At 42.1% G+C, this 19,551-nt stretch overlaps 1 protein-coding gene across 2 annotated transcripts in view; it reads right to left on the bottom strand.

Moving 5' to 3' along the window:
- Positions 1–4,934: 4,934 nt before the first annotated feature.
- Positions 4,935–19,551, bottom strand: part of LOC308307858 (uncharacterized protein) — a 15,031-nt gene continuing 414 nt past the window's right edge. Inside the window, exons 2-12 of one of the 2 annotated variants that reach the window (XM_080753164.1) lie at positions 17,364–17,519; positions 16,356–16,444; positions 15,024–15,157; positions 13,406–13,531; positions 12,342–12,493; positions 11,548–11,685; positions 10,917–11,019; positions 9,864–10,123; positions 8,894–8,983; positions 8,141–8,225; positions 4,935–6,548 (exon numbers count right to left, since the gene is read on the bottom strand). In XM_080753164.1, coding sequence (XP_080609290.1) covers positions 6,289–6,548; positions 8,141–8,225; positions 8,894–8,983; positions 9,864–10,123; positions 10,917–11,019; positions 11,548–11,685; positions 12,342–12,493; positions 13,406–13,531; positions 15,024–15,157; positions 16,356–16,444; positions 17,364–17,504 — 1,578 coding nt within the window. In that variant the 5' untranslated portion in view covers positions 17,505–17,519 and the 3' untranslated portion in view covers positions 4,935–6,288. Of the gene's footprint in view, positions 6,549–8,140; positions 8,226–8,893; positions 8,984–9,863; positions 10,124–10,916; positions 11,020–11,547; positions 11,686–12,341; positions 12,494–13,405; positions 13,532–15,023; positions 15,188–16,355; positions 16,445–17,363; positions 17,520–19,551 lie in introns of those variants that run through there. The other variant, XM_080753165.1, reaches the window with a different exon arrangement.

The following is a 19,551-nucleotide window of genomic DNA, read 5'->3' as shown; positions in this document are numbered from 1 at the left end:
GACAATGCATTGGGTGCTTAAAGTTAAATATTTCAAAAACTGCTAATTATTTCAAAGTAAAAGTCTCAAGGCATGCAAGTCCACAGTAAGGTTCAATTTTAAGGTGTGATTTTACTTAGAAATGTTTTGTAGTTTGGGAGATATTTAACTTTTAAAACTTAAATCTGAAAACTTTGGCACCTCGCTGTTCCTACATACTTTAACCGAACAACATGATTCACAATTCAAAACTTCCACCTTACCGTGGACATGTATTCTTGAGATTTTTACTTAGAAATAATTTGTAGTTTTTGAAATATTTAACTTTAAGCGCCCAATGTCAATGACAATGGCCTTTTAAAGGAGAGAGAAATCAAGCAATCAATGTCCACTGCTCAAATGTAGAGTTGCCAGTGTTGGGGATCAATCCCATGACCTTCTGATGATGAGTCAAGATCTTTTCCAACAGAGCGACCATGACTCAGAATACACAAGGGCCCAATGCATTCATAAAGAGATTTTGAGTTACCTATGTATGTTTGCATAGAAAATTCTAATGTAGTGCATCATTGAACTATGGGAAGACTGGAATTTGAACATGGCACCTCTGAGGCAAAGAACCAATCATTAGACCACTATACCACCTCTCAGGCTCTCTTGGCCCATGTCTCTTATTCAAGATTTACTTTTTTCTCTTCTTCTTTTCAAGGCTAGAATAATAGAAAAGGAGAAAAAAAACACTTTAAAACACAGAGGGAGCTGTACCCTGAGTGTCTGACAGGTAGTAAAGTGGTCTAATGATCTGACTTTCAGCAGAGAGGTTCCATATTCAAACCCCAGTCTACCTGTAGTTTGATGATGGAGCACTTTGGAATGTTCTTTGTAAAGATATGCACGGGTGACTCAAAATGTCTTTGAAAATGAACTGGGCACCTAAAGCATATGTGATTAGGTGGCTTAGTTGGAAGAGCTCTTGACTCATCACCAAAAGGTTGTGGGACCAAATCCCAATGCTGGCAACACTGTATCAGAGCATTTGACATTGATGGTTTGCTTTTTCCCTCCTTTAAATCTCCATCGTCATTGACAATGCATTGGGCGCTTAAAGTTAAATATTTCAAAAACTACACATTATTTCAAAGTAAAAATCTCAAGCATGCATGTCCACAGTAAGGTGAAATTTTTGAATTGTGAATCAAGTTGCTCGGTTAAAGTATGTAGGAACAGCGAGGTGCCAGAGTTTTCAGATTTAAGATTTTAAAATTAAATATCTCCAAAAGTACAAAACATTTCAAAGTAAAACTTTCAAGTATGTGTGTCCACAGTTAGGAGAATTATAAAAAGTATGAATGGAGTTCCTAGGCGAACGTGTTTTTTTTAGGCGCGCAAATCTGCCATTGAGCCCCATGTTAATTTTCCGAATTTTGTAAAGCTTATATCTCTAAAACCATAAAACATTTCAAATATTCATTTTCAGGCAAACATTTCCACAGTAAGCTCAACACGATAAAGTGTGAACGGTGTTTCTAGGTGTACGTTTGTAGCTCTAGTAGCTTGCCAAAGTTTGTCATTTTCCATTGACAATGCATTGGGTGCTTAAAGTTAAATATTTCAAAAACTGCTAATTATTTCAAAGTAAAAGTCTCAAGGCATGCAAGTCCACAGTAAGGTTCAATTTTAAGGTGTGATTTTACTTAGAAATGTTTTGTAGTTTGGGAGATATTTAACTTTTAAAACTTAAATCTGAAAACTTTGGCACCTCGCTGTTCCTACATACTTTAACCGAACAACATGATTCACAATTCAAAACTTCCACCTTACCGTGGACATGTATTCTTGAGATTTTTACTTAGAAATAATTTGTAGTTTTTGAAATATTTAACTTTAAGCGCCCAATGTCAATGACAATGGCCTTTTAAAGGAGAGAAAAATCAAGCAATCAATGTCCACTGCTCAAATGTAGAGTTGCCAGTGTTGGGGATCAATCCCATGACCTTCTGATGATGAGTCAAGATCTTTTCCAACAGAGCGACCATGACTCAGAATACACAAGGGCCCAATGCATTCATAAAGAGATTTTGAGTTACCTATGTATGTTTGCATAGAAAATTCTAATGTAGTGTATCATTGAACTATGGGAAGACTGGAATTTGAACATGGCACCTCTGAGGCAAAGAACCAATCATTAGACCACTATACCACCTCTCAGGCTCTCTTGGCCCATGTCTCTTATTCAAGATTTACTTTTTTCTCTTCTTCTTTTCAAGGCTAGAATAATAGAAAAGGAGAAAAAAAACACTTTAAAACACAGAGGGAGCTGTACCCTGAGTGTCTGACAGGTAGTAAAGTGGTCTAATGATCTGACTTTCAGCAGAGAGGTTCCATATTCAAACCCCAGTCTACCTGTAGTTTGATGATGGAGCACTTTGGAATGTTCTTTGTAAAGATATGCACGGGTGACTCAAAATGTCTTTGAAAATGAACTGGGCACCTAAAGCATATGTGATTAGGTGGCTTAGTTGGAAGAGCTCTTGACTCATCACCAAAAGGTTGTGGGACCAAATCCCAATGCTGGCAACACTGTATCAGAGCATTTGACATTGATGGTTTGCTTTTTCCCTCCTTTAAATCTCCATCGTCATTGACAATGCATTGGGCGCTTAAAGTTAAATATTTCAAAAACTACACATTATTTCAAAGTAAAAATCTCAAGCATGCATGTCCACAGTAAGGTGAAATTTTTGAATTGTGAATCAAGTTGCTCGGTTAAAGTATGTAGGAACAGCGAGGTGCCAGAGTTTTCAGATTTAAGATTTTAAAATTAAATATCTCCAAAAGTACAAAACATTTCAAAGTAAAACTTTCAAGTATCTGTGTCCACAGTTAGGAGAATTATAAAAAGTATGAATGGAGTTCCTAGGCGAACGTGTTTTTTTTAGGCGCGCAAATCTGCCATTGAGCCCCATGTTAATTGTCCGACTTTTGTAAAGCTTATATCTCTAAAACCATAAAACATTTCAAATATTCATTTTCAGGCAAACATTTCCACAGTAAGCTCAACACGATAAAGTGTGAACGGTGTTTCTAGGTGTACGTTTGTAGCTCTAGTAGCTTGCCAAAGTTTGTAATTTTCCATTGACAATGCATTGGGTGCTTAAAGTTAAATATTTCAAAAACTGCTAATTATTTCAAAGTAAAAGTCTCAAGGCATGCAAGTCCACAGTAAGGTTCAATTTTAATGTGTGATTTTACTTAGAAATGTTTTGTAGTTTGGGAGATATTTAACTTTTAAAACTTAAATCTGAAAACTTTGGCACCTCGCTGTTCCTACATACTTTAACCGAACAACATGATTCACAATTCAAAAATTCCACCTTACCGTGGACATGCATTCTTTAGATTTTTACTTTGAAATAACTTGTAGTTTTTGAAATATTTAACTTTAAGCGCCCAATGCATTGTCAATGACAATGGCCTTTTAAAGGAGAGAGAAATCAAGCAATCAATGTCCACTGCTCAAGTGTAGAGTTGCCAATGTTGGGGATCAATCCCATGACCTTCTGATGATGAGTCAAGATCTTTTCCAACAGAGCTACCATGACTCAGAATGCATAAGGGCCCAATGCATTCAAAAAGTGATTTTGAGTTACCTATGTATATGTTTGCATAGAAAATTCTAATGTAGTGTATCATTGAACTATGGGAAGACTGGGATTTGAACATAGCACCTCTGAGGCAAAGAACCAATCATTAGACCACTATACCACCTCTCATGCTCTCTTGGCACATGTCTCTTATTCAAAATTTACTTTTTTCTCTTCTTCTTTTCAAGGCTAGAATAATAGAAAAGGAGAAAAAAACACTTTAAAACAGCTCAGGGGGAGCTGTACCCTGAGTGTCTGACAGGTAGTAAAGTGGTCTAATGATCTGACTTTCAGCAGAGAGGTTCCATATTCAAACCCCAGTCTACCTGTAGTTTGATGATGGAGCACTTTGGAATGTTCTTTGTAAAGATATGCATGGGTGACTCAAAATGTCTTTGAAAATGAACTGGGCACCTAAAGCATGTGTGATTAGGTGGCTTAGTTGGAAGAGCTCTTGACTCATCACCAAAAGGTTGTGGGATCATATCCCAATGCTGGCAATACTGTATCAGAGCATTTGACACTGATGGTTTGCTTTTACCCATCTTTTAGTATGTTGTATAGCTCGCCAAGACGAACGCGTGGATACGAGTTTAATTAATCATTTTCCGGTTGTCTTCAAAACCCCCGAAAATACAAAAGACTATAGTATGATGTCAAAACATAGATTTTAAGTCTTCATTTTCTGATAGTGCCCAGTATGTTGTGTAGACGAACGTGTGGATGTGTGACACATTGCTGTGCGACCCCTGGAACCCTACTTTTTTAGGACATTTTTGCTACTTTCTCCTTAATTAAGTGTGCCTGCCATGCAATGACAAAACACTTATTGTAATCCGCCATACTTAACAATTAAGTGTGCCTGCCATGCAATGGCAAAACACTTATTGTAATCCACCATACTTAGTTAGTTACATAATGATCCCACAAATTTCAGCACGTAATAACTAGGGATGGGTATCGAGAACCGGTTCTTGTTGAGAACCGGTTCCCCGTGGATCGATTCCATGGAATCGTTAGCCAAAGTCCTTAACGATTCCGCTATCGATGCCTGCATATGCGCGATGACATCACACACACGGCGCGCTGCCTTGTTTTCTTAGACCGCAGCCAAAATGTTGTCTAAGCAGAGGCGTTCTAAAGTCTGGCTGTATGTTTCACGAGATTGTGCATGTTAATGTCACAGTCATTGCCTGTGTGCTGTGCTAGTTTTAATAATGAGGCGTCAGCTTTCCTAGTTCAGTTGTTACTCAAGCTCACGGCATAAACGGACAAATGTGTTTATAACCTTAATAAAAAGTCTTACCGGCATGACTTTTATTTAAAAAAAAAAAAAATCTAATAAATGAAGTTTCAACAACACCTTACAGCACACATCATACTAAAATAGTTACATTTTAGTTGTTAGTTATAGCACATATGATCACTTTCACTCCAACAATAGTATTTCATATTCTTTTTTTACAAATAATTTACATACATTTAAAACTGCTTCTCAACGGCGGGTCTGGGGACCAGCAGCAGTCCAAACAATGGAACCAGATGGACCCTTAAAGATGGGGTCCCATGATTTTTTTTCAGGTATTATGATTATACTAGGAGGAAGACCTTTTCCAAAACAAGTGTATAGAAAGTGTTAAAGTGTTAAAATATGTTTTATGTGGCCACACCCACCTGCTCATTAAGTATGCCTGGTTGTCAGGTGGTTGGTGACCCAGCTGAAGTTAGCCAAACCCACAGAGTTGGGTATATGGTAAAAGGGGAGGAGATGATATTATGATGTCATTATATCAGTGTATTCCAGTTGGGCCCTTTGACTCAGAGGCTTTCAGCTTTCAGGAACAAACCAAAAATACACAGGGAAGGCAAATGTGCACATTATAACCCAACCCGGTGGTCTAATAGTGTAATGTTAACTCCATAGACACATTAAAAACTGAGCAAGTACAAAAATATGGCACCACCTCTTTAACGCAGTGCAAAGTCAAGGAACCTACATTGATATGTATTTGGTCCCCATCTGAAAAGGTTTTTTTCTCCAGTTCGGTCGATCCTCGATCGTTGCTTTTCATTTCGCCCATCTGTTCTCTAGTCATGGGCCGTTGAATATAGCACGTCTGGCCAAAAATGCAGAGGAGAAAAAATTAGGCGAGACGCAGGCTTTTCCCCAAGTGGAATAAATGGGGAAGTGAACAGTGGAGGAAATGGTGGCTCATATGTTAGCTAAGAGCGCCATCTAGTGTTAAACACGGTGGTGTGAACCTTTGAACAAATATAAGTGTTACACCTCATTGGCAGTAAATAAAATTAGTTAAACTAATCATCTGCCCCCCCCCCCCCTTTCTAATATTTGTCAATTTGGCCAATGTTTAATTTGTAATTTTAGAGGTATTAAAAGGTCCTTAAATTGTCACTGTAGAAATGTGCAGATACCCTTTATATACTTAAACCTCTATGCGAGTTTGTTTACAGTTGAAAGAGAACAAAAACAATGTTTCACATTAAGTTAATCATCTGGGGACCCCCTCAAAATAATATGGTGACCCCGAGTGCGGTCCTGATCCCCGGTTTGAGAACCACTGGCTAGATGTCCGCTTTGACCCCACGACGGCCCCGAGCCACGTCGAGAAGCCAACTTTGAAACAAAGAAGCAAATCAAAGTGCGCTACAATCCCGGGAAGAAGTCCGTGTCTGTCAGCGAGAGGCCAGGCTGCTGCGATAGGCTGAGCTGTGCGTGGGAGGCGGAGTTTGACGAGGACGATGACGATGTCACCGTGTGTTGATTGGCCTGCTGCTCGGAGTGGGTGGGGTTAAAGGACAGGGAGGCGGGGAATGTGTTTGATGACGTCATGCTGTTGAGGAAGCCTCCAGGACACTGAGGTGACACTGGACTGCTCCTCCTCTGCTGGCCACTGGAGGGCGCAGCTGCAACACAACCAAACAGAAAAGAAAACACTCTGATATTCTGTATCCATGTTAACCCATTAAGACCTTAAAAATACCTACAAATGTCTTCTAAATCCTAAATATTCCACCTGTTCAAAGTAGGCTTGGCCAATAAGGCGATAACCCCTGCTGTAGAGTAGTGAGTAGTGACAATAAAACCATTCTCGAAACCTCACATTAATGACATAGGATTCAGGGTTTCCTGCAGGAAAAAGTCTTGACCAGGGGGGGGATCTCATGGCGCACGCGCTTTTTTGATAATTAATTAATGAATTCGAGTAATTAATTCATTTAATTTTTAATATTAATTCTTATTTTTGCCCTATAAAAAACACATGAATGTGCCCATGATGACGGAAAACACAACTACATGCTATCATCCACATTTATTCAACATTGAATAACTACGTTTTTCACAGGACAGTGTAACTTGTTTTTTTCCCCCAGGTTAATCAACCAGCACTCGTGCCATATAAATAGAAGTCTACAGCACAGTAAAAAAACAACAACATTGGTGTAAAGTAACTAAGTAGATTTACTTAAGTAGCCTACTGTACTTATACTGTACAAAGGAGATTTTCAGGTATTTGTACTTTACTTGTGTCGTTGTGAGTAAATGAGAAGAGCTCTCTCTCTCTCTCTCTCTCTCTCTCTCTCTCTCTCTCTCTCTCTCTCTCTCTCTCTCTCTCTCTCTCTCTCTCTCTCTCTCTCTCTCGACGCAATCTACGACTCGCTGTGCAGCTGTGTCACTGTCAAGTTGACCTAGGCTAGGCTCGCCTCTCAGAGAACTTCAAAAGAAGTTAACGACCGTCAATTAAGCAGCTGCATGCGCTGCTCTGCTCTCCTGCCAGTGAGGCACAAGTAACTTCACATGGCTGCCATGTTTGAAAGATAGGGTTGGTATGGGGGTTAAACATGCAATTTCGCGATCGCGATCATGCCTAGTACATTGTTGGAGGTCCAAAAAGTTTTTTTGAAAAAAAAAAATATTTAATTTTTTTTTTTTTTTTTTTTTTTTTTTTAATACCCTTGGGGGGGCGGGGCGGTTTTCTGGCCGGGCGGGGCGCCTGGCCTGTAAAGTGCTGCAGGAAACCCTGGGATTAGGATTAGGGTTTGGGTTAGAGTTTGGTGGTCGATCCAAAGGGTGTTCGACCTAATGACACGTTACCCGATCAATTACCTTTTCCAGATTGTCGTAACTAGAGCAGACCATACACACCCTGAGACTACTGTTCCTTTTCTTGATACGATACAGAAAAAGACTTTCAACCCGGGAGGAGTGAGTCTGTTTGCTGCAGCTTAGAACTGCTGCTCTGCAGCGAGTGGCGAGGGAGATCGGTGACACAGACACACAGACGACGTTAGTGTGAGTGCTAGTGTATCCTAACTGTGACGGATGCGACCGACCAGGGGTGCGTTCAAGAGTAACGAAACACGGCACTGTTAGTTTTTAAGTGAAACAATACTCGGTAGAATCGACGTCATGTGTTTGATACCATTAAAAGTACTCCAGTACTCAGCCCTAATTCTGGGTGTTCTGACTGGGAGTGATGCATTCTGGGTGTTCTTACCGAGCTGCTGCTGCTGCAGCTGATGATGATGGTGGTGGTGGTGGTGGTGTGGAGCGAAGCTCTGGACCCCTTCCCCTCCTCCCACCTGAGACACACAGGAGAGATTCGGGTACTCAAAGAGGGAAGAAAAACTCATTTTATCAAGCAGAAACTGTTCCGTGGAATGCCCTCCCTGCAGCCCTGAAATGTCTAAATTCCATTCAAAGATTTAGGAACGAGGTCAAAGCTTGGTTCCATCTTAATACTAACTGGTCTTAGTTAGATCCTTACCCCGGATAGCACACTCTGCTCTGGATCTTTCTCTTTGGATATCTCTTGTCCTATATGTAATGTATACATGTATATGTTTATAGTATATGTTTATGTATACAAGGATCAATCTCTCTATGTTTATTGGTTGTTTGTATGGTATATTGTGTATTTGTTGTATGTCCAAAGCGGCGATTTTATGGAATGATGACATTGTTGTAATTTATCTGTCAATAAAGTATTCTATCCATCCATCTATCTAAAGTACCTACCTATCTACCTGATCTTATCTATCTATCTATCTATCGTACCTACCTACCTTTATCTATTTATCTATCCATCTATCTATCTAACTCTTATCTACCTACCTACCTACCTACCTACCTACCTACATGGTTATTATGGTTACTACAGACTCCTCCCCCTGAGACATGGTTAAATTCCATTTCAGGTTTTAAGGAGCAGTGAAGGAAGTAAGGCAGAGTCCCCACTGTGGGCTGGTACCTGAGCCTGGGTGAGTAGACACGCCTGGAGCTTCCTCTTGGCTCTCCACCGCGCCACCCTCAGCCTGGTCTTCTCACGACGCTCTCGAACCTGCAACGCAACAAGTTTATGAACCGCTCTGCTGTCAGTCAGACCCTGTTCCTATTCCTCATTCACTCTGCTGGTCATTACTAGTCCAATCAGGGCTCACGCTATGTAAGGGAGACTCCTTTAAGAGCGTCTGCTAAATTGTGATATACAAACATCCATTTTTCAGAAAACTGTCTCCATCTGGAATCAATGGGGGTAAATTTACTATAATACATTTGCTGTCTTAGGAATGCGACAAAAAATTAAAACATATTACTGAACTCAAGTCTCCATGGGGTGAGTAAGTGAGCAGTACTAACACAACGCGTGCTAAAACAAATGTTTTGATTGGTCTGTGTTTTTGGTTTTTATGTGACATATATTGAAATTATTTACATACAGTATGTTATCTTCATTATTTATCAGTCAAGTTCTCCTCAAAATGACGTAATCTATCAGTCAAGTTCTCCTCAAAATGACGTAATCTATCAGTCAAGTTCTCCTCAAAATGACGTAAGACACTGCCTTTGTACCGACAGTGCAAAGGCAGGGCCCTTAGCCAATGAGGTGCAGCCAAAGGGTAGATCTTTGTCCCCATACAAGGTGTTACATGCGAGCCCACACTGTTTCGTAAGAACAGTATTTCTAGTTAGGAATAACCTCTTGATAAACCATCTCGTTTTCAATTGGGTCCGCAATTTAAGTCATGGAAAGAACGGCTTTTGATTGGTCTGTGCACATTTATTGACTCAAACAAAGCTTTTGAGTGGTCTGTGTTTTTGGCTAACACGTGACATCATGGACAGGCTTTTGATTGGTCCGTGCTATTTTCTTTTGAGCTAAAAAGTCATTTTGAGGGTGACTACTCCTTTAATGGGATAGGTTGAAGGGTGCAGTGTACCAGGTCTGCCAGCAGGGGCTGAGGCAGGGCCTTCTCCATCTCCCGCCGTCGGTTGATGCTGCGCCGTCGCAGCTCATTGCGTCGCAGCTTGTACTCCTCGTACAGGCTGAGGTCTTTGGACCAGGTCCTGCTGGGGGGCCGCGGGGGGCCCTGGCCCGCGGCCACGGGACCCCCCCGGAAACCCCCCATCAAGGGGCCCCCCTCCCGGAACCCCCCCGTCACAGGCGTGCTGCCGCCGGCTGCCTGGTGGGCCATGGAGTCTGGAGAGGAGAGGAGCAGTGATGTCAAGCAGTGGTTCTCAATCTGTGGGTCACAGACCACCAGGGTCCCCAAGTCCCCAGATGATTAACTTAAGGTGCAACATTGTTTTCTCACTCAACAGTAAGCAAACCAACGTAAAGTTTAAGTCTATAGAGGGTATATGCACATTTCTAAAGTGACAATTTAGGGACTTCGAAATTACCTCTAAAATGACAAATTAAACATTGGCCAAATGATCAAATGTTAGAGGCAGAAATTGTGAAAATAGCCAATCTACATGCACCCAACGCCTCGCAATTCTCACAATAGAACTGTGCTATACAAAATGTAATGCCTCAACTCTTAGTGTTCGTCAGGGTGGATTATTTTGGGGGTCACTGCCTTAAAAGGTTGAGAAGACAGTAAAAAAAAAAATTAAATAAAGACCTAAAAAATGTTATCTCGCTTTCATGTATGGTCATTGGGGGTAGGCGAGTGCTACGGTAAGTGCTATGGGCTTAGGTGGAGTCTGAAGAGGTGAGTCTTCAGACCACGGTGGAGTGAGTCTGTTGTTCTGTGTGCAACAGGGAGTTTATTCCAGTTTTGGTTCCAAGAGTGCAAATTGTCTAGGACGAGTGGATTCTTATCCTGGGGTTTTTTAGCGAGGGTTCTGTCAGCATCCCTGTGTTAGCTGATCTGAGTGAACGGGTGGGGTTGTAGGGGTTGATCAGGCTTTGGAGGTATGGAGGTGCCATACCTTTGGCTGCTTTGAAAGCCTGCATTCATGTTTTGTATTCAGTGAGGGACACTTACAGGAGCTGTGTGCTGCACTGCTGAAAGCAACACGTTGACCCATGTGACTCCGCTGCTGGGCTGTAGAGGGTGCTGCTGTCCACCCTGTCAGAGACCTCGCCTCCTAAACAAACAAACCAACAAACATGTAATGCCAAAAGCTGTCCACTACCTCTTGTTTATATACGCACACATACATAAAGTGTTGTTTTAATTTCAAGGACCCTCAGTTTGACATGCATTTAATGGTATTTCTATCTCTGAGAACCCAATTTATATTGTAATCAATGTTAATTTAACTCCAACAGTGTACAAACGGAACCAAATGGACCCGTCAGCATCATTTATCTAGGGACCTCCTGGAACTCCCTCCTGGACCCAGGAGGACCCCACTTTGAGAACCACTGATCTACACCATTTCAAAATCAAAGAATACGGTTTTGCTCGCTCGCATGCGCACACACACACACACACACACACACACACACACACACACACACACACACACACACACACACACACACACACACACACACACACACACACACACACACACACACACACACACACACACACACACACACACACACACGTGAGTGTGCTCACGGTTTCCAAACACTATCAATTGACTTTTGTGACCTTTGACACCGACCTCTGACCCAAGAAGTGGTCCAGCAATGACTTCCTGTGGCTCATCAGGCTCCGACTTAATGCAAATCACCTCCTCTGACTCCTCCTCTTCCTGTTGAAACTCCTCCTCTTCCTGTTGAAACTCCTCCTCCTGTTTCACCTGAGAGAAAAGGTGGGGTGAGGGTGTTATTATCACCTTTGATGTTACCTTCCATTGTGTTTGCATCGGTCCAATGCACCATTTACCTGTTCAGTTGTTGCGTTCACCCTCACCTAGTCTCGCGTAGCCAGACAACTATTCCACAATCTCCGAATGCTATATAGAGTCTGGAACTACAGCTCCTGAACAGCGAGTAATGGAAGCTGGCATTTCCGTTCATGAAAATATATTTTAAAATGTCATTTCTGATAAGCAACAAGCTAAATATGTTTAGATGATTTTTATTTATATAATGATAGATGTGCGCGATGTGAGACGGAAAAGGGAAGTGACGAGGAGGCTTCACTTCCGCTTTAACTGGTTACTCATCGTTCTTCTTCCGTAGCCCCAGACTGTATGACAGGAGCATTTGCAAATCGTGGAGTCTACAGTCTGGCAACGCGAGACTAACCCTCACCTACAACCACATCCTCCCCTGGATGATGATGCGTACGTCCAAAGGCAAATGAATCCACTTTTCTGAGCCTAATTATACCAAAAACTACAGATTACAGAAAAACCACTGAATGTTGAATGTTCATTTTTATGGGGTGTAATTGAGGTCAGGAAACATGAAAAAAGTTAGAAAAAAGGGTCAGGGTGGAGTCAGGGTTCACCTGTGGGGTCAGGGTGGAGCTGTCAGCCTGGGTGGGGGTGGGGTCCGGGGCCAGGAGGTCAGCGGGCATGTCCAGGACGATGTGCTGATTGGTCGGTGGCTGCAGGCTTAGCCCCGCCCACTCCTCCCCTTCCTCCTTCCCGGCCATGCTCTCTGTGGACAGACGGGGTCAGATACATATCGTCATTGTCGGGCAGAAACCTCGTATCTCCAAGTTTCAAATTTGTAATTTTTCTCGCAAAGCAAAGCTTCATCATACAAGGCCATCGCACAAAAGTAGTGAAAACAGCCGATCTACAAGCACACAACGCCTCGCGGTATCTGCTATTTTCACTAGTTTAGTTCAATTTTAAAATGATAAATACAAAGCGAACGGTATTGGACATACAAGGTTTACACCCGACAACGACAATATACAGGTATGTTGGTTGAATCCGCCATTCATTCGCTGGGTGAAACAACAAAGCTTTCACTGGTAAACATTGTTACATTGTATGGGTTTTTAGAACCAAGACCAAATAATCAACCACAATTTAGAAACAAGACCAAATAATCAGCTACACCAGTGGTTCTCAAATGATTTCGGGGGGGGGGGGGGGGGTTGTCGGTGTCCCATTAACTTTACTATACAGGAAAAAAAATGCAAAAAATTAATCTGTTCATGATTCTGAATCCATTGCAAGCATGTGTTTTGCACAGAAAACATTCCTTGGGCTAAAATCGGCCCCCCAAAAACTTGGAATCACTTTTCATCACTAAACCATAGTTTTTTGGGGGAAGTTTTTAGCCCAATGAATGTTTTTAGTGCAAAACACATGCTTGCAATGGATTCAAAATCATGAATAAAAAACCTAGTTTGACCCCTCATATGCTACTTAAAGCAGATCTTTTTTTTCCCTGTATAGTAAAGTTAATGGGACACCGACTTATGCTGTGTTTCAGAAAGGGTTATCATACCAAAATATAATCTACAGATATAGAGCTTTTAAAAAATGCATAGTAACCTTTCCGAGAGCGACATCTCATATGGCCCATGGACTATTATAAGCAGACATGGCAACACACCTTTCATAGTGTGTGTGGGGGGCGTGTCCACGTTCACACACTGAGATGGGGCGGAGCTTGACGTCTCCGTGGCAACCAGGGAGGGGGAGGAGCCAAGTCTGATGGGGGGAGGCCTGTTCCTGCTCCCTACACAACACAACACAACACATATTTAAGACCAGCAAGGTCAAAGACTTTAAAATGAATACAAGGGTTTTGTGCAGTCAGTTACCAACAGAAGCTTGCAAGTAGAGTTTCAAATTATAACTAGAAATGCACTCTGTCGAGGTGCCCACTTGCCATGTGTGGCCTACTTCTGCGCAAGCAGATTGATTGATTGATTGAAGAATGTATTAAAGGTTGCATAGCAAAATGCATAGCAAAAAGTACAGCTTCATGACAGTACAAATCCCTGGTACAAGGTCAACTAAAAGGAGATCCTAGTAAGCTTTTCAACTTATTTACACAGGAACCACTTTATGTATCTCATATAACATTGAAGGACAGAAAACAGTACTTTGTATAGGATATCATCAATAACAAAAGGGGAAAAAAGCATTACAAAAAGAAGAAAAAAGGAAAAGAAAAAGAAAAGAAAAGAAAAGAAAAGAAAAGAAAAGGAAGATAATTACAGTGGAAAGGGGGATGTAAATATGGGCTGCCTTAGTCTATTACAAGTTTCGAGTAGCAGCCGTCTGTAGGTGACTTTTCAAACACATTTTGAAGGAAGTTAGGTATTTACACTCCTTTAGGGCTTGTGGTAGGGCGTATAGCAGGAGAACACATTTGTGCCTTTTTTAGATTTAAATCTGGGTTGAACGTGATTTGTGGTGCTGCCTCTTGTGTTGTAATTGTGGACATCCTTGACATTTAGGAAGTACAGTATATTTTGTCAGGCACATGGGTATCTTGGTGGGTATCAGAGCACACCATGAGGTGCATTAGACTGGCAGCACCACTGGCGATGACCTCGCCACTGGCTTCACCAGGAATACTGGTCCCTCATTGGCTGTTAATGATGACGTTGCCAGAGATGCTGGTCCCTGATTGGGTTACGGTCTTCAACAAGAGTCGTACTTGCAGTACTTGCTCGCTCTGCTTGCGCAAGTAACAAGGGGTTTGTGCAGTCAGTTAGCCTACCAACAGCGCTTACATTTTGTTAATTTTTAGCATTGTTTTCCTGATGGGCCGAGTACAATCACACTAACCACCAGCTGAAATTCATTTGCGAGCGCAGCTGGTATCAATCGATCTCAGACCCAGAGCCATTCAAGAGAGTTTCATCATCTCCGTTCACTTCATGGGGCCAGAGTTGGCAGAACTCTCTAATATAAGGCTCTGCCAGCCTAAGGGCTTGCAGAATTCATTTAAAACTGAATTTTTGTCTAAATCAGTAGTTCTCAAACTTTAAAACGTCAAGGTCTCCCCTTGAAACCAAATGGACCCGTATTTGGTTCCATTTGTAAACTGTCAGTTACAAACTTGTAAGGATCAATTTAGACCTCCAAAAAGGAACCCAGAGTGTCCCTGGACCCCACTTTGAGGACCACTGGTCTAAATCGTTGCGTTTGGCCTGGCGAAGACAATGAAGCTGATAACTGGCTTCTCTTCCAGTCTGACTCTGCATTTCTTTCCTCACCGTGACTGATCCTGAGCGCTGGCGCCCCCTCCTGGCCGCTGGCGGCGGCCCTCTGGTGGCCAGAGCTCTCTCTCTGCTGCTGCATCTCCTCCTCCACTCCCTGCCGGTAGTACTTCAGCTTCAGCTCCGCATACCTGCAGTACCACACAGCACCACAAGGTCACCTGCAGTACCACAAGGCACCACTAGGTCACCTGCAGTACCACACAGCACCACTAGGTCACCTGCAGTGCCACAGAACACCATTAGGTCACCCCATTTAGATCTGAGGACCCGATTCTATGAATGTCTTCTAAATTCAAACTGTTTTATGGAAAATAAAGTGGTGCTCAAACTTTTTAATGTCAAGGACCCCCAGAATTAGATGTATTTGACCGCGGACCCCCGTCCCAAAATATTTTGTTCCAGGGACCCCGCTAGAAGCAAAGATTTGAGTTAAAAATGTGCACAAAAATACATTCAAGGATTTACAAAAAAGAAGAAAAAAGCAGATCTACAAGCTCATGAGCTTGTGTATTTAGTATTTTTTGAATAGCTAAAGTATAAAAGTATAAAAGTGGTTCAAATTAAAATGTAAAGCGACACAGATGCGTTCCACACGGAACCACTAGGTCACCTGCAGTACCAGCAGTCCTCATACATACATACCGTACTCATGCCTACACACTCGGTCAAATGGTAAAGCGGGTCGGCACTAGCCTGGCACGGCCATCCCGAGCTATGTCATCACAAATGTGCTTCGTTTCTTGGTCTGGGGGGACCCCGGACCGAGAATAGGGTCTCATTACGAGAAATCGTTTTCTAATTTCCAATCAAATGGCTGAATTTGGAGTGACCCGCCTCACACCGCTCCTGTTTGGTCGAGCTGCTACTGCACCTCTCACATTTTGAAAACAAACATGGCAGCCACCATCGCAAATAAAAGTTGCATTAAGCGAAGTTATCTGAAAAAAGAACAACAGGGCTTGCACTTTTGGAATTTCTGTCAGGAAAAGACGTATTTTCTGTTCTGCCGACGATGTCAAAGTGAGTAACTACGTCATCGTAATGAGTTGTCTATGGCCGGCTGTTGTGAGGATGTCATAAGTCCCTAAAAATCGATCTTAATTATTTGCTGTAAACGCAATAGTACTGTGTGATGAAACAGATAGACCTTTATGAATAAATATGAATCATGATTTCATTCAGTTTGATTCCCATATAGCTCAAGTGACATTGATAAATTCCAAATATTATGTGAGTGAGTGTTCTGAGGCACCCATGTACTTGCATCACGGCACCCTTGGGTGCCACGGCCCCCACTTTGAGAAACCCTGCCACCTGCAGGCCTACCTGAGCATAGCTCTGATCTTGTCGTTCTCCTTCTCCTTCAGGTTCTTCTCTCTCTGCAGCGCCAAGAGATCCTTCTTCTGGCTGGACACCTAGTGGACAGAGGAGGGACTACGTTCACTGACACCTAGAGGACAGAGGGGGGGACTACATTCGCTGACACCTCTTAGGGTGACGAATGGGTCTCAAAATCGTGGGATAACAATTTAGCAGAAATCATTCATCTATTCAATTTAAGTTCAATAATAGGATAAAACACAGCGCCCGGCAGAGCCATGAGGAAGTGACTGAGGGTCAGGGCTGAAAACCCACATTTATTTTTTCAGTTTTTTTGGGGGGGGACTTTTTTGATGTTGCCACCGATGTGAACTGATGTGTTATATCGTCATTAATTAGCCGGCAAAATACGTTTTCAGATTTTACCGCACTTGGCCGTCATATATGCGTATATCGGTCTTTTCATTGTTTAATATCAGACGGTCGTCTGATAGCAATGTACAATTTACAATACATTCCGCAGTAATGCAGGGACTCAATCCAGAGACGCTTTTTTTTCCAACGGACCCTAACTAAAGAATGGATCGTCACGGTCGCATTTTTTTCTTTACAGAGCGAAAGAATACATGATCGTTGGATTACCAACAGTGTGCACGCGCACCACGATTATTGTGACCAAAGAAATCGCAATTTACGATATTATTGCGATAATTAAAATATTCCCCAACATCCATTATCCTGGGGTGGAACATTTGCCAAAAAATTGCAGATCTACAAATCTCTACAAGAGATTTGGTAGAGCGTGAAAAAAAGTATGTATATTATAAGTACGTTTTACCAACAGAGGGTTTAAGTGGTACCGGATATGCAGCTCGGCAAATAAAAGGTGCATTGATCTCAGTGCATGATGGAGGACGAAATTAAATCTGTGTTTTTTATCACGATAAACGATAATATCGCTTATCGTCCCATTCCTAGTAAAGATCTCTCTCCCCTCCCCTCCCCTCCCCTCACCTGGGCTTTGAGCTCCTCGAACTTGACCCCGACGACCTTCAGCATCTCGGCCAGGACGGTTTCCACGGCGATGTTGACGGCTCTCTCCACCACTGTCCCCATCTGACCCCGGATCAGGGACACCGCGATGCTCACGTCCATGACGCCAGCACAGATCTGCAAGACCTCACACACACACACACACACACACACACACACACACACACACACACACACACACACACACACACACACACACACACACACACACACACACACACACACACACACACACACACACACACACACACAATTTGTAATACCTCTAAAATGTGTTGTGACTAGATCGGCTATTTTCACAATAGAACCGTGTTATACAAAATGTAACGGCTCAACTCTTAGTGCTTGTCAGGGGGGGGGGGTTCAGACTCCTGAACACTCAACTCATTCAGCCCCACTTTGACTATGGGTCCACGTATGGTATCGCGACGCTCCCAAAGGCCCTAAAACAAGGCTACAAACAGCCCAAAACTAAATAATTAGGCTTCTGCTTAACCTTCCATCTCGGGCCCACCTCCCCGCTAATCACTTTCTGCAGAGTACAGCATCTTGCAATGGGCCTGTTGTACAAGATACACTACACCACCAAGATACCCATGTACCTGACGCGACGGGTATTTCCCGGTGAATCTGTGCGCAACGGTGGGGGCTTGGGAGTGTGGGAGACACGCACCACTGACTATTGCTGATGATGGAGAGGTTATATAGCTTAGCTTTTATGTATTATGTTATGTAATGTAATCTTGCCGATTTAGTAAGAGACTCGTCGCCAATTGCAAGATATTTAAAAGTTATTTGGGGCCATGATGATATCCTTTTCTTCCCACTACTAGACTAGGATTTATATTGTCTGTGTTATTGTTTACAACCACAATTATTCACGTGTGGCAAGATCGCGGTTCACTAGTTTTTAGTAGGCTATAGTGTAGGCTTAGAAGCCTTTTCAGAAGTTAATTTAATGTTTTCCATTTAATGATTTACTTTATCCTCATCTAATCTTGCGCTAATGCACGCAACTGTTTTTGCCATGTTTTAAGGCTGTGTATGCTTTTCAGAAGTTAATTTAATGTTTTCCATTAAATGATTTCCTTTATCGTCATCTTCCGCTAATGCACGCAACTGTTTTCGCCAGGTTTTAAGGTCTTATTTTAGTTGTTTCTCATAAGCTCGCAACCCTCCTTGCCCATCGGCCCCCACCTTTGCGCACAGATTCACCGGGAAATACCCGGTCGCGTACCTGACAAAATACTTCCTAAACGTCAAGGATGTCCACAATTACAACACTAGAGGCAGCACCACATATCACGTCTAACCCAGATTTGGCTCAAACAAAGGGTTAAATGTGTTCTCCTGCTATGCCGCTAAAATGTGGAAAGATCTTTTACTCTTTAGTGTTAAACGAAACCAAATGAACCATTACAGATCCATTTGGTTTCATTTTACACTCTCAAGAGTAAAATTATTGTTAAACATCTGCATTAGTTAATTTACACAATTAGAGAACGTATAAAAATTATATTTTGAAGAACGTTTTGCCTGTTATCTCTCAGGCCGCGACCCCCAAAATAATCATATTTTAACTGGGGACCCCCCACCCTCATGAGCACTAAGAGTTGAGGGATTACACTTTGTATGACATTGTGAAAATAGCAGATCTATATGCTCAAGGCGTTGTGAGCATATAGATCAGCTATTTTCTCAATTCTGCCTCTAATATTTGACAAATTGGCCAATTGTCATTTTAGAGGTATTAAAAGGTCCTTAAATTGTCACTTTATAAATGTGCACCCTATACACTTAAACTTCATGTTGGTTTGTTTACTGTTGAAAGAGAAACTATTTTGAACATTAAGTTAATCATCTGAGGACCAAACACCAAAATGGGGGCAACCCTCTATTCAGAAACACCCCTACTTAGAAACACTCCTATTCAGAAATACCCCCACTGAGGTTAGGGTTAGGGTTTAGGTTAGGTGACACCTCTATTTAGAATTCAATCTTCTGAATAGAGGTGTTTGTGAAATGAGAACCACTGACTTAATTTCACAAGAAGTCTACACAATTAGAGAATGTAGAAGTATTGTTATTTTGATCAACATTTGCCTGATATCTCTCCTATGGCACCAACATCAACATACAGCATAGAATT

Source organism: Nannobrachium achirus, assembly GCF_963921795.1.
Source record: "Nannobrachium achirus genome assembly, chromosome: 22".
In the NCBI taxonomy this organism is placed as follows: Eukaryota; Metazoa; Chordata; class Actinopteri; order Myctophiformes; family Myctophidae; genus Nannobrachium; species Nannobrachium achirus.
Note: the sequence above shows the minus strand (reverse complement) of the source record. Positions and strands in the feature narration are given on the sequence as shown.